The 15,270-nt window shown below is 41.3% G+C and overlaps 1 protein-coding gene across 1 annotated transcript in view; it reads left to right on the top strand.

Annotated features, from left to right (window-relative positions):
* Positions 1–15,270, top strand: part of ADARB2 (adenosine deaminase RNA specific B2 (inactive)) — a 307,618-nt gene that overhangs the window by 271,206 nt on the left and 21,142 nt on the right. Inside the window, exon 7 of the mRNA XM_057416445.1 lies at positions 11,399–11,567. Coding sequence (XP_057272428.1) covers positions 11,399–11,567 — 169 coding nt within the window. The remainder of the gene's footprint in view (positions 1–11,398; positions 11,568–15,270) is intronic.

Here is a 15,270-nt window from a genome sequence, read left to right on the forward strand (position 1 = left end):
TGGATCATTGCCTTGGTAGGTGATGTGATGGGGAGATGTGTAGTGCAGTTTTCAGAGAAGCTGGGTAACTGAATAGTATCCGGACAGACAAGTTTGTCCTGTCTACTTCAAGTGTGCTTTCACTGTGTGAACCTGTGCTTTCCCTGCTTGTTACTCTGGCTGCTGGATTTTAGATCCCATTCTCAGATAAAATGCTCTCTGATAACCCCCAAATCCGGGGCTGTCTCAAAGGGTGGCCCTGCTCACACTGGAGACAGCCTTTTGTGTTCAGCTGGGGCTGATCCAGACTGCATCAGTATATGATCTCCAAATTAGAGTCCCTGAAAGTTGTATCCTGAGCAGGCTGGCTGGAGAGAGCCAAATTCAAACACAGGTGGTTTAAGGAGCTTGTCCATCTCCAAGAGACGGACACAAATGATCTTCTGTGAATGTCATGAGACAGCTCCAGAGCTCTGCGTTCAGCATCCTGCAGGCAGGTACCAGGATGGAAATACAATGAGGATGCTTATGGCAGCAGCTGGGCTAAAACAGCTCCCAAAAGCATTGGGTTTAGTGAATGTTATTGGATGAGAAAGGGAAGAAATCTCTGCTTTTCTTCTGCCAATCACATGTTTTGTTTAAATGGACAAATTCTGTTCTTGTGGGTAGATGATATGGGGGAAAGCATTTCAAGACAGAACCAATGTAAATAACTCAGTTATCTGAAAAGAAATTAGATATCTGTAACTACAAGAAAATGCAGGTCCTAACAAATTGATATACTGCCCCTGTTGCAAAAATTGAGGGTAACCATAGGTCATCCCTTGGGTTTGAACACTATTATTTGTTGCCATTGTACAAGTGCTCCCAGGTATCGTATCGCTCCATCACAGCTGCTGGCCCGCTGCAGCCTGGGAAACCATACTGGAAATTCGTAGCTATTCAGTGCATGGAGCAGCATCCTCCTAGGCTGTAAAGCTGATTTTATGGTGATGAATGGCCCGTTTGTGGAACCAGGATGAAGGTGCATTATTTTCCTATTTTTCATATGGCTGAGCAAAACAATACCTTGGGGGATCTCAGAATAAAATTATCATAGAGAACCATGCCCAGAAGTAACACAAAAGAAAAAAAATCATGCAACACTGAAGGCTGTAGCACTGAACACTGCCTCGGGAGAAATAATCCTAGCACTGGATGAATTACTGTAGAGGGCCCAGATTGCTTTGTCATGTAAAGGATGCTGCAGAAATTGCAGACTTAGCATGAAGCTGTTGGATAACTTCAGGTGCTAGGGAACAGATTATTAAAGAAGGGGAGGGAAATTATTCTTTCACTTCATTAAGACTGGACTGGGATGGATCCAAAAGGTTTGGGTTCAGGGGGTGAGCAGAGGACCCATTGTCAGCCTCCACTGTGAAAAAGTTGCTTTGAAGCAGTGGCCCTTTCTTGCTTTTGCCACTGGTGCAGCCTCAATTTACCAAAGTAAATACAGAGGAAGCACAAAGACTTTTCTACAGTTATCTAGAAGCTGGTCTGTCCAAAGGAGAGGTTCAATGCCTGAGCAGTCTGCCATGCTAAACCTTTTGCCAATCCTGAGGGTCAGCTCTAGCCCCTAAACCTGTCAGAGAAACCAGTGATCTCCAGGCTTAGGAGAGTTATGAAAGCACTCACAGTTTTATGGTTGGTATTATCATGCTAGACCCAAGAATGCACCTCTGAAAGAGGCTTTTGTTTTGCTACATTGGAAGTCCTAAAGCTTTCAGTGCCAATTAATCAAGCTGTGAAAGTTTGCTACCCCTTTGTGTTTCATCAGTAACCTGCACCAATCTGGAGTTAGGATTTTAGTGGCGTTTTGCTAAACTGACTGGTGAATAACCTCTTCACTTCATGACAACTTTCAGGTCTCAAAGTACTGACTGGATGGAAAGAAATCAAAACTTGTCAGGCAGATGTTTTACATCACATAGTTGTGTGAAATTGGGATCACACCCTGTACTTTTCATGCCTCCTGGTCAGCAGTGCAATAACAAGGAGTATTTAAAAACCTATTTAATTTCTTTCCAGGCCTAGTTCAAGGTGAGCTTTTTCATTCAAGGCCACCTCAACTCAAAGGAAGAAACTTGAGCCTGTATCTCCCACGTCCTGGATCAGAGCTTCCGTGAACTCACTATCAGTGGAGCTAGACAGCTCCCTTTCTTCAGTCTCTGTTATAAAACTTTGTCAGAACTGATAATCATGAGAAAACTCCGTGGCTTTGACCATACACTGAAAATGTCCCAATTTCCTCTCATTGTGATATTTTTGGCTGCTTTTGCTTATTTGGATTTTGTTGTTTCAGGGAGAGTTTTAAAGTGGAAAATAAGATTTTTCAGAAGGATGTGTCAGCAGAGTGCATGTCTATCTGGGAAAAGAGAAAGAATATGCTGGAAACTATGGATAGCTCAAAGCAAGCATTAGCCACAGCTTTGAAAACCTTTCGTGTAAAGCAAAATGTGTTTGTTAGGATTCAGGAAAACAGGTTTCCACAGCTATAATCAGATCCTAATTTTAATAGAATGCTTGAATCGCCCAAGGGCATTGCACTGTATTTATTGATTCTGCTTTGTTATGGGTTTTGCTGCTTTGTAAAACACTGCATTTGGACACAATGTTCAGATGTGATAAAAAGGCTACATTAATCAGCAAAAAGCCACGTCTAGAAGCTTCCAGAATAGTGGTAGGAAAATTCCCCAAGAAAAGCTGGTTTTCCTCGAATTTGTCCAGCCAAGGAATAACGATGTCTAATGTTCTCCAAGGTCCTCAGGGACAAAGAGACCGCATGGCTTCCCCAGTTCCACCCACAGCATCCAACAGCCTGCTAGAGATATGCACCTAATTACAGAATGTATTTTGAGTGGAAAAGATTAAACTGTAATTGGGAAAAATCTCTGTGGGCAAAAACTGCACCCACTTAGATCTAATTTGGTCTCATTTACCCTTCCAATGAGTCGGAGTCACAGGTAAACCTCATTACCTGAGTTTCGTAAAGCTTGTCAGGCAACTCCAGGTACCATTAAGATCTTTGTGGGACTTTCGAAAGTCCTTAGACTCCTGAGAGCTTCTTGGAGTCTTATAAAGAGAGAAATCTGAAGACAGCTGCTTAAGAGTAACAAACAGCTTAATCCTAACCACTGCTCTGCTAGCTAGCTTCTCCATCTAGCCTTGAGCAACTCACCTCAGTTTGGCAATTTCTTTTTCCATATGTGTAAAATGACAATAAAAGGTATTCAGCTGTCACAGCTCTGAGGAAGGGTAATTAATGATCAGAGTAGGATATTAAAAAGGAAAGCACTATTCTAAGCACTATTCTAACATTATACAGAATAATTTAGTAACTACAATCCATAGATTTTTAATGCCAACAGGGACTATTTCCTGATGATGTAGATTGAATTTCTCCACCCAGAGACTGTAAGAATTTACTCAGCAATTTCCATCTACGGATCCAGAAGCTGAAGTTGAACCAGAGTATGTCTGGCAATACAGCAGAAACCACAGCCTCTCTAGGCTCATACCAGCCACATGGAGAGCTGAAAATCTGTCCATATTGTTGTCAGACTGCTGTTGTTTCTGTCCCACAAGGCTCATTTTCTGTTTTCATATTTTGCTGACTTCTTTCACAACATTTTTCTTAAATCACTATTGAAGATTTCAATTTCCAAACAACAGCAAAAATCCCCAAGCCACATGAATAACAGCACATTTTGTTGATAAAAGAAAGAGGGTTATGATAAATAACACATTATGTTTGTGTAAACTTTCTGATTAAAACATGGTGAGGGAGAGAATTGGCACCAAATGGGCAATTCCAGTGATGCTGACAATTATTCACACAAAGCATATTTAAAAGATAAAGCCTAGCTTTAAGAGAAAACATTTTTCATTAAAAAAATAATAAAATAAAGGAAGAAGATACAATGATGCACAGCTTAGGACACAGGTGATCAGCTGGCCCGCACTGGGCCATCTCCATGTGATGCAGCATCCCCTCTTCCACATGCAGCCTCCAGCCACTGTCCTGCCTGGCTTTGCTCAGCCACTGACCTGGGCAACAGCAGCAGCTGCCCACACTGTGAAAGATGAGCTGATCATTGCTGGAGACCAGCTAATGTGCCTCTGTGACTGGACAAGGCTCAAGAAGGCTTCAGAAGCAGAAGTTTTCTCTGTCACTGGAGTTCACAACACCAGCACAGCCCTTTGCCAGGTCTCTAAGACTTTGCTCTGTGGGAGCAGCTGCACTTCCAAAGCAATGGCATTGCACATCTGATTTTAGATGAGAGGAGCAATTAGTAATTAAAAACAATAATTTTGAAGTGTTTGAGTTGTACTTTCCTTGATTGCCACAGGCACAGAATCTTAATTCCACTGATAAGTCTTGTGCTTTTGGCCTCAACATACTAATGCATTTCTACTCCAGAACAGCCTGGAGTCTGCAGTCTGGGTTTGTAGGTGGCATGAAGGATCTCCCCCACACCTGACCCAGTGCTACTCATTCCTCCTTGCCTGGAACAGTTATTTATACCTCAGAGGAAACGATGCCTGACATTGTTGCCAATAAATTATTTTAAAAAAGATTTTTAACTAGTTACTCACATTTTGACCCCAGGGGTTCTTCAACAGGCAGATATTACAGAAAACCAGTTTGTTATATACTTAGATCTATTTCTCAGGTATTCTTTTATCATTATTTTTGTTCCAAGGGATTAAAGCTTGCTGAGATACCAGGTCTTACTTAGAAGTTAGTATGATCACAAAATGGGTTTCATATGTTAGAGTGCCATTCTCTGCTCTAGCAGTTAGTTTCACAAAAGTATCCTACAACATTTCCCTAGGATGAGTTTTCAACACATTTCATATTATTTTACAAAAATAATGAAAAGTCTTTTTAAAAGTTTCTCACCTCTTGAATAGATGAAATTTTGCCCATCAGTGATTACACAGGGAGGCATTTTGTAGACTTTTCATTAAAATACTTGGTGGTGTGTTTTGATATGACAGAGAACCATTCTTACACTCTACAGTTACTGCCTCTAACACCAAAACTCAAATAAAAAATCATATTTTAATAAATATGTGCATTAAAAAAATGACAAATAATGCAGTCATTTTGTTTTTTCTTTTGAATTCAAACTTCAAGTTTTCCTTATCACCGATTTTTCTTCTGGATTAAATGCCACACATTGATAACCTATGAATAGGCTAATTGCCTTTCCTTTTCACTCAAAACTATTGGTAGATGAAAAGTTATGGAAGAAGTAGAAAGACTGAAAAATGTTCTTTGAAAGTTAATGAAGAAGAGAAAGCAAAAGTATTACCAAAGGGTAACGTCTTTTATCAGGTCAAGATACACCTGATTGCTGTCCAAACTCAGGATTTCATCCAGAAAACATCAGGAAGAAGGCAAAAGGTAAAGAAGTTCAGTTTCAAATGTTCATTTCAGTTCCACACATTACAGGTTTCCCAGGTTTTGTAACATTCACAGATGCAGTATACATTCGGTATTTGTATTTGCATATAGGGCTTAATGATATGATGCAAACCACAGATCTGAATTGAATTATGCCACGACATGGTGGGCACTACATGGCTCTGGGAGTGAGCAGTTCTCCCCTGGTGCTGCATTCAGATGCAATAGACCTCTTGGCTTATATTTCAGAGTCATATCTTGGCTTTAAAGGATTCATCTCAATGAGCTTTTTACCCATGCAAACCAGGTGCTTGTGTTCCCTCCTGGGAAGGATTCATCCCTGCACTCACTGCAGGTGTGGCTCCATAGGCATTCAGACAAGACCACTGCTTTCACCAGCCTAGCCCTTGGTCTTATGAAACCTACCCTCAGTTTCAGCTTTTCACCTTGTAAGGGGACCTATTGCTTTTTCCTGAATCCAAACTTCTTTCAGAATTTCCCTGAAGTTTCTTGCTTTCAGAAGGCAGCCTATTGCATTTTAGCTTCTGCTGGTCATCAAAGCACAACACAGCAGAGACTTATCTGATCGGCCACCTTACCCAGCAAAGGAGAGATATCCAAAGCATTCAGTGTGCCATCATGCTCACTTCAACACTTCCAGAAATAGTAATACTGTACATTTATTCAACATCTGCTTGAGGAAAGTGCATCTCTAATGACCATCAAAATACAAAGGCAGGCAGATGTTAACAACTCCTCTTTCCACCCCTTTGTTTCAAACTGCTCTAGGGAAGCTTTATAAACCATGCTGATGAATGGAAGGCCCAGCAGTGAAAAAAATGCAAGATAGGTTGCTTTATTTCTTCCTTCATGAGGAGAGAACAGCCTCCACTGAAGCAGGGAAACAGAAAATGAACCTCCGAGGCAGTCATGCAAAATCTCAGACAGAGCCTTACTCATATGATTCTGTTTAATCACCATCCATTTCCTCTTCACCCTTCAACTAAATAATAAATATGGAGCGGCTTTTTTCATTACCATTTGAGCCTAAACTGGTCCTGGAGAAAATATGAAAATAAGGGGTTAGCCCAGAAATCAGTAGGTTTCACTGATTTTAAATACAAGGCACCTATGTAAATTTCTAATCCAATAATTAATCCAGCACCTTTTTATTTTAGGAACTCTCACAAGTAATTTCCACTTCTGAGTGTATCACACATCATAAATCCACTCCAAATGATTTTTAAATCTGTCCTTTCCAATTCTGGTTTGAATTGACATTTTGTTCTGCTTGAAGTGGCATCCTCAGATGCCTTCTCCCCTGCAATTAGTTGAGATTAAGCAGTTGGAGCACCAGCACAGCAAAGATCAGAAATGCTTACAGTCACTGATGCTTTGATCATACTGAACAGCAGAATGGGAGTAGGCTGTAGTTTGTGACTCTAAGTTGCATAAATAAATATGTTTCTGAGACTGCTTTAAGATGATCTGTAGCAGGCTGTGCCAGCAAGTGGACTGCATTTTTTACTGCTGGCAAGCAGCTTATGTGCTAGAGTCTGTCTGAAGCTTCAGTGCAAAACACACAGAGCCTCATCTTTTTCTCTGTTCAATATTTATGTCTTCTTGTTCTACCTAATGATTTGCAAAAAAAGGAACTAAGTGTGTTCCAGTCGCGGATCTGGATTATTTAACTATTGGCAATCAGAAAGTAGTCACAGCTTTGGGTTATTAGTATCTTATATAAATGCTACAGATCATCTTTTGGAGCTTATGACCCAGCTACCCCAGCAATGTGAGCAGCCTGACACAGGCAGTACAGCACAGGGTTTTAGTCACACCCTATCTGTTGAATTTAATAGCAGTTGAGCAGTTAAAACCGCTTATCAGTGCTGTAGAAGTGTATCCCAGGGTGAGCGTACACTGGCCACAGCTGCCTGAATCCTATCAGCTAATGCCGTCTGCTTGGCTGCACCCTGGGCAGAGCATGCATTACAGGGAGCAAAGTTTGACACATGGGCAGAGTTAATATGGGCATTTGAAACCTGAGACAATCTGTGCACTTGCACACACTTCCTAAGTGCTTTTAAGAACTTCATTATTCAGTTTCTGGTACTTGCTGGCCAGGGCTGAGGTACTGTAATAACAGCTGGACATGGAATACTTTGGCCTTTGTACTTCCTTTGGTTCATGAGAAACTGAGGAGTTCAAATAGCCAAATGAAAAATCAAATAAGCGCCCCCCCCCCCCCCCAACTCAAAGAACTGTTTCAGATCCTTCTCCCCCCCAAATTTTTGGCCTATGCTTTAAATTCCTCAAGAGCTCAGCAGTTGTTAGTAGGGCTGCTGTTTTTTCTTCCCCTGAACTGGCTCCTTATCTCTGCCAGCACATTGCAGGTTGCTTTGCCCCTCACTAGGTAATATTTACCTAGGGAAATCAAAGTCATATAAATGATGGGTTGCTCTTCTTTTCATGCAGGCACTAAAATTCCCTAGCAGTTACCTATCCCTTTGCATGTATGCAAAATGTAAGCGTATCAACACGGTGAACTGCCTGAAAAAGAGAGTAATATAGGAGACAGTGCACCTTCAGGGGAAGGTCAGAGTGGGAGCTGAGAAAGTAAGAGGAATGGAGAGAGAGATGGGAAATGGGGAGAGAAAGGTGTAGCAAGGGAAAATATTTTTCTAAAAAAAGAGATGGAGGAAGAAATATTAAACATTCATTGCGTCCTGGGGGATTTCCAGCAGGTGGACTCCTGTGGTAGAACTTTATTGAAAGGATAGCATCTGTTTTTCATAAATAGCTTCTGAGCAGTACCTTTAAATGAATTTGCAGAAGGATGCATCATTATCTTCTTTATACCTGTGGGAAAGCTGAGGAAAAGAGAACTGATTTGCTTCAAGTCACACTTTCCACCAGCTAAAGCAACAATAGTCTCTGGGGTCACTCTTCACTGCTTCCCTGGCAGAGGTCTAGCTCTGCCATGCCGTCAGTTCTCAGTGCATGGAGACTAAGGCACAGTGGGTTTGCTATATACATTTCCTGCTGTTGCTCAGCTAGATGTGTTTGCTAAGCAGAAGTGATCACTTTCTCCTTTTGTTGTCCAAATTTCATGGTACCTTCCCCACAACTCTGTGGTTTAATAATAAAAAAAATGCTGCTCAACACTGCTTGAAGTTTTAAAAAATGAGTTTCCCCACTGAGTCCCAAGAAAAATATGGACCAATTCCCAGACAGCTAATCCCATCCAAAGATCATCCTCTGAACAATACTGCAGGACGCATACCAGACAAGGGGGATATGCAAAGAAACAGCACGTGGCCATGAAAATGGCTTCTTGATAGTCTTGGCAGAGCCCAGTAATTTGAGGGAAGAGAGAGAAACCACACTACTCTAAACCTGGTGGTTACTGCAGTTCTGCTTGTGAGGTGCTCTGTGACAGCTGGGCACAAGGAGTCCTGGACACAGGTGCTGATGGGGATGGCAGTGCAATAACTGCTTTTCCCCAGACTCAGATCCCGTGGCAGCACAAACAAACCCTACAGTATTTCAAGGCTCTGTCCAACCTGGCCCTGTACACTACCAGGGATGGAACATTTGCAGCTCTTTTGAGCAATGCATTCCAGTGCCTCACCGCCCTCACAGTAAAGAACTTTCTCCTTATATCCAATCTAAACTGCCCCTGTTTAAGTTTGAACCCACTACCACTTGTTCTACCACCACAGTCACTGATGAAGAGTCCCTCTCTGGCATCCTTTTACAGAGCCTTGAGCAACGTAGCTCTAGCAGAAGCTGGCCCATGACAGGGGGTTGGAACTAGATGATCTTAAGGTTCTTTCCAACCCTAACTATTCTATGATTCCATGATTTGCAAATATTTTGGATGTGATGGAGCCTGGGTTTGGGCGGGAATCGGTTTTGGCCATGGCCAACCAATCCAATTGATACCTGGTCCAGCCCACAGCTGGCACACATATCCCCATCTTAAATTTTAAAAAAGCAGGAAGGAAGTGAAGGCTGATGGGGGCTCAGCCACCTGTCTGCTGGCAGGTCACAGCTGTCTCTGCTGTTTTACATGTATTCACCACTTCTGCTAATCCCAAAGGGCTGAAGTGATTTATTTTTCCATTCCCATTTTGTAAACCATCCATCAGCAGCAGCCAAAGTCCATCAATTGCTTCCACCAGAGCTTGCAGCACAGACAACAGTCATAGAAAGCAAGGACAGTAGAGATGACAGGGAGAGAGCAGGTGGCTGAGGAGTATACACAGAGCCAGCTGCTCATGGCCAGAGGTTCAAACAGCCTCACAACCTGTAACACCCCAGTGTTGCTTAGTGCCAGAACAAGGCAGTCCCGTAGGCTGTGGAGGGCTGAGGAGCATCACCTTCACAAGGTAAACTTTCTGGTCCAGCTGAGGGGCAGGCCATGTTAAAATACAGTTGGACAGTTGGAAATACGGGCAAGAGGATTCCTTGCTCTGCCTTGCTGTTCTTTTATAACCAAAATACCCAGGGGTAAAGTAGCAGTATAAAGAGGGTAAGAGTTCATTATCATTTTGATAATGAACTTCAGTTTTTCTCTTTTCATAAAAATGAAGGTAAAGTATGTTATTATCTTCTGCACCTACTGCATGTCTGCAGGACTCTGTTCAGTTCTTTGTGGCTGTCGTGGTTTAAACCCAGTCAGGTAATTCGTTCGCTCACTTCCCCCCCTCCTTTCTTGCCCTCCCCCTGCTCTCGGAGGGACGGAGAGGAGAATCAAAAGAATGCAACTCCCACGGGTTGAGATAAGAACAGTTTAGTAACTAAGGTATAACACAAATCACTACTGCTACCACCAATGATAATAATGATAAAGGAAATAACAAGGGAACAGAATACAACACCTCACCACCCGCTGACCGATAACTCGCCCCGCAAGCCCGACCAAGCTCCGACCGATACCTCCTCCAACCCTGCAGTCCCCCAGCCCTTCCGGCTAACTCCCAGTTACATCCTGGGCATGACGTGCTGTGGTATGGAATACCTCTTTGGTCAGTTTGGGTCAGGTGTCCTGTCTCTGCTTCCTCCCAGCTTCCCCTCCTCCCTGGCAGAGCATGAGGCTCACAAAGTCCTTGGCCAAACCAAAACATCTCTATCAGCTCTGTTCCCGAGCCGAAAGTCAAAACACTGCACTGCACCAGCTACCAAGGAGGAGAAACATGACTGCTACTGCTGAACCCAGGACAGTGGCACAGCACAAGTGCATTAGCTGCTTGCCCTGCACCATCCTAAAGGCAGCTGCCTAGCGCTGAAGTAGATAATATCAGAGAGATGGATGGCAATTGTATAAAAGATATCAGTACAACACAAAGCAGGAAGGTATCTCACTTTAGGGAGTTTATAGATGGAATTTAAACAAGCAATAAATAACTAGCAAGTTTTGATTTGCTTTTGATCCAGAGTATAAAAACTCAGCTTTTGAGAATTTTCAATGAAATTTTGTGATAACAAATCAAAAAGTTCTGAAATTATTCAGAAAATGCCACTGAATATTACACTAAATTTTTGTACTGGACTGCATCAAGCAGGTGAGTCTTGATGGCACTCATTGAACCAAGGTTTTCAAATAGCCTCCTGACACAGGTCAATCCTACAAGCACAGGTTAAAACCAAGATATTATACTGCTTCTCTGAAAAACAGAGCACTTACTTATGTTCTTTTTAAATATATGAGGGAATGGGAATGGGAACTTGAGCTCAGCATGTGCTGTGTGAAAGTTTTGATTGATGTGAAAAAGACAGCCATGCTAGGGAGCACATACTTTTCTCCATTGGGCTGCTTTCTTGGGCTGTATTCTCATCTAATTTTGCATCCAATTTAAAGGACCTCCACAGGTGGTTCTGCAAATACAAGCTATGACATCAACACAGCCTCTCAGGTTCTTTCTAAAAACATTTAATTATTGCCATTCTTGTGTTTATTTTATCCAGTGAACAGCAGCAAGCACATAGTGAGAAAATACCGAGGGCATCTCCGAACAAAGATTGAGTCTGGAGAAGGAACCATACCTGTCCGGTGCCATAATGCTGCTCAGACATGGGACGGCGTGTTGCTGGGAGAGCAGCTCATTACCATGTCCTGTACAGACAAAATTGCCAGGTACCTGATGTATATACATGGCAAAACTCTTTGCATGTGGAAATGAAGTTTGATATCACAGAGGACTATGGCTACTGGTGGGAAATAACTAGCAGTTGCTGATAAACCCTGTGGAAACAAAGACCTCCTTTGTATGCAAAAGCAGACCATATAAATAGGATGGAATGTAAATAGGACATTTTCCCAAATTCTCCACGGATCGTTAGTTGCTTTTTACAGTGTGAAGAAAATATAAACTGTCTTTGCTGCATTTTTACCAATAGAATTTCAGTGTTCAAATAAAATACATCTACTCTCCTCTGATTGATTTATCTACCCCAAAACTTGCACACCAACCATCATGCAGATAAACTTAGTTCATCCTCACCCTATTGGATAAAGTACCCTAAAGGCTCCTAGGAATATTTCTACTATTTGAAATGTCATTGCAGCCACATGTCACAGAGTGGCTGCTTTGTCCCGTAACTACATGTATTTATGTAGAATAATTGTCATATAATAAATATTTCATAATTATTCCATGGTGGCACATAAAAAGTAAACACATCCACCATTCTCAATTTAGGGCATTAAGTAATAGCAAATGATGGCTACCACAAACTGAAAACAAAGTGTGTGCATTTGTATGCATACTTATTATACTACTGGCATATATACATGCATGTATACTTATGCTCATAATTATATATATACTGTGTGTGTTAGCTATAGATGCAGGTCTACATCTGGAATACATTGCATTATATCTATAAAAATGTAAATGTTATCATCACATTCTCTGCTGGAATATCATGCCTTAGATTCAGTTAAATTACATCAGCTAAGAATTTGGCCCCGTTATTAAAGGCCAATATAAACATAAACTTTCAAAAAAGCATAAAGCTTTTGTTTAATGCAAATGCATAAATGTTGCTGTTAGCCTGATCCGGATGACCTACTGAAGTTAAATTAGTTTGTAGGCTTAGCAAAGCCTGCCATTTTGGCAGAAAAATGTATGACTGAACCAGCAAATGGAAATACTAACAGACTCACAAAATCCACCCTCTGCTAAGTATAATCATCACAACTGTTGTGTTTGCATGAAGGATAAAGAGCAACTTCTGCTATAATATTTTCATTTATTTATAAGAGAGATAACAGAAAACCCTGTTTTCAGTGGATCTCCTGCACTGCTTTTAGATGCAGTTGGGTTTTCCATATTCTGTTTTATATGGACTCAAAAAATTAAACAAATTTAAATTTGAGCATGGAAATATTGTGCTCTCTCTGGTTTTAATGTCATTGGCCAGTGAATTAAATATCAGCTTTGTAAACAGTACTGCATTTGCTATTGATGGGGATGTTGACTGTAGTGCAGTCTGAGAAGTTGGGTTTTCTCCAGGCACATCTGCTAAGCATTTTCAGTGAATCCTTTCCTTGTTGCCACATATCTAAACAGCGTTGAAGTCTGTGGAGAAAAAGAGAATTTGTGATGAAGTTTTTCCAGGATAAAAAACAAACTTTCAGCTTTCATCTTCGATGTTATTGCAATATTGTATCAATTGCTGCAGTTTTTATTATTTATTTGCACAGTAACTGAAATAGGCATGGAATTTTCCAGGACCAAAAATAAAAACCCCTAAGCAATCATTATTACCTGCCTTGAACAGCAAATTTTACTCTCACCAGTAAGGTACAGTCAAAAAAGAGGCTAAGAAAAAGAGTGAGAAAAGCAACATTTGTAGGAGTGGTGGTGGATTTTGGACATTTCCAAGGACAGTAGACTCCTTGGTCAGGTTAAGAGCTCTGGTACAGGGCAAATGGGCAAAACAACTGCTGAATTAACAAATAAAAAGACCAGGAAAAGTTGGAGATTCAGAAACCAATGACTCCATCCCCCCATTCTTAACAAAGGGGAAGGATGGAGATCGGAAATGATCATAGAAAAGGTAATTTTTGGATCTGGTGTGGGCAGCAGCAGTAACTACAAGTGACAAAAACCAGACAAGAGCAGCTCAAGCAGGGATTTAGAGGAGAAAACTTCAATGTTAATAAAGTAGAGAGCGTTGAGTTGAATGTGAAAAAAATACCCTTTCACAAGGGAAACCAAGAAAGTAAAATTGTGTCCAGAGAGTGCTGGGGCATCACCATGGCACATTTAAGAGTCTGAAAGCTTCTGCAGAGAGTGCCCAAGGCTATATGGAGATGTTCACAACCCTGGCTGCACTTGAAGGTCATGCCTTTCCCTTCCTTTCTCTTTCACAGTCACACTGTGAGACCTGGTTCTGCAATTTTACTTCCACTAGGCTCCTAATTACATATATTTGTGGCATAACTTCAGTCAGGTTCAAAAGTTCTAGTCTGGGAGTCACTGTGCTAGTGAAAACAAAGCAACCCCAGTGAAGGAAATGTTTAAAAACATCTCTTGCATGGCAGAAAATAAGCAGGGCTGGCCACCAGTGACAGCATTGATGGAGATTTCTAGCTCCTGTACATTTTATGTAGAGCTTGGCAAAGAGTGGCAAGAGAAGGTTTGGATATGGCATCTCAATAAACATCGTCCAGAATTTCAGTTTACCACATTAAATACTACCTGTGGTCAATTTTTATCCTCATTATCCTCACCTATAAGTAGGAGAAATCAAAGGTTTCTTCACCTGACCTTTTTTTTCAGCACACATAGGGACGTTTTCTGCTTTTGTCCCCTCTGATCATAGAAAGTACAGGCAGAAAATGAGTTCAGTGGACAAGGAGATTGCTGTGTGAGAGTCCTTTCCCCACTCCTGCCCTTCTGAAGAGCCCAGCAGGTGGTTTTGTGCCACACTTCAGACTCCAAATGTTTGGTCTACCGCATAGACAGCTGACTCTTCAAATGTCTGCAGGATGCAGCAATCTGGTTGCACAGTATTTGTACTTGTCTTGCAATAATAAAAAAAAGATCTGAGAACCTGAAATTCATGTTTGTATAAGCAAGATACAACAAAAATCTGGCTTGTATGCTTTGGATTTTATTGCTTGTAAAAGCCCCTCAGGAGCACTGGGCTATTAGAGAATGTTTCCTCTTGAGAGCCTAGCCAGTAGCTGCTAAAATATACATCATTTTGCGTTATTTGCAAAGGACATTGCTATCAGAATATCAAAGAACCAAGAATGGAGAGAGTTACTCAGAAAAGTGAATAATATTCTATAAATCACGTCTCTAACAATTTATGCTCTTTCTTGCTCACAGGATAGCCATAAGCAAAGAGTGGTTTAATCAGATTTATTTGTTATTCAAAGGCATTTAGAAATTTTTATTACTATCACCACAAGTCTGAGAGAATTTGATGTTTGGTATGCATTATTTGGGCTCTGTGGCTTCGTTGAGATTGCAGGATAAACAGCCTGGTATCATACCTATTCCCTTACTGAATTAAAGCACAAACACTTCTGGCATGAACACTCATGTTATTTGGCTCAGGCAGAGAATTACAAGGTGAAATTCTGTGACTGCATTATAAAGGAGGTCAGACTAGATCTTAGTGGTTCCTTCTGGCTTTAAAAACCCATGCATTTATATGTGCAAATTTAAAGTTTTGGCTCTGTGTATCCCCAAATAACCCACCCTAAGAGAGTGTAAGCTTTTACACTCGCAACTTCTACGAGTCTCACAGTGCAGTTGAAGTGAGCTCAGCCTCTCAATGTCACAGATTTTAGGATTAAACCACATTCTTTAGACCTGTAG

Source organism: Pezoporus wallicus, unplaced genomic scaffold (genome assembly GCF_028554395.1).
Source record: "Pezoporus wallicus isolate ANWC-B61680 ecotype Strahan unplaced genomic scaffold, APGP_CSIRO_Pwel_v1 contig_3847, whole genome shotgun sequence".
Taxonomy (NCBI): Eukaryota; Metazoa; Chordata; class Aves; order Psittaciformes; family Psittacidae; genus Pezoporus; species Pezoporus wallicus.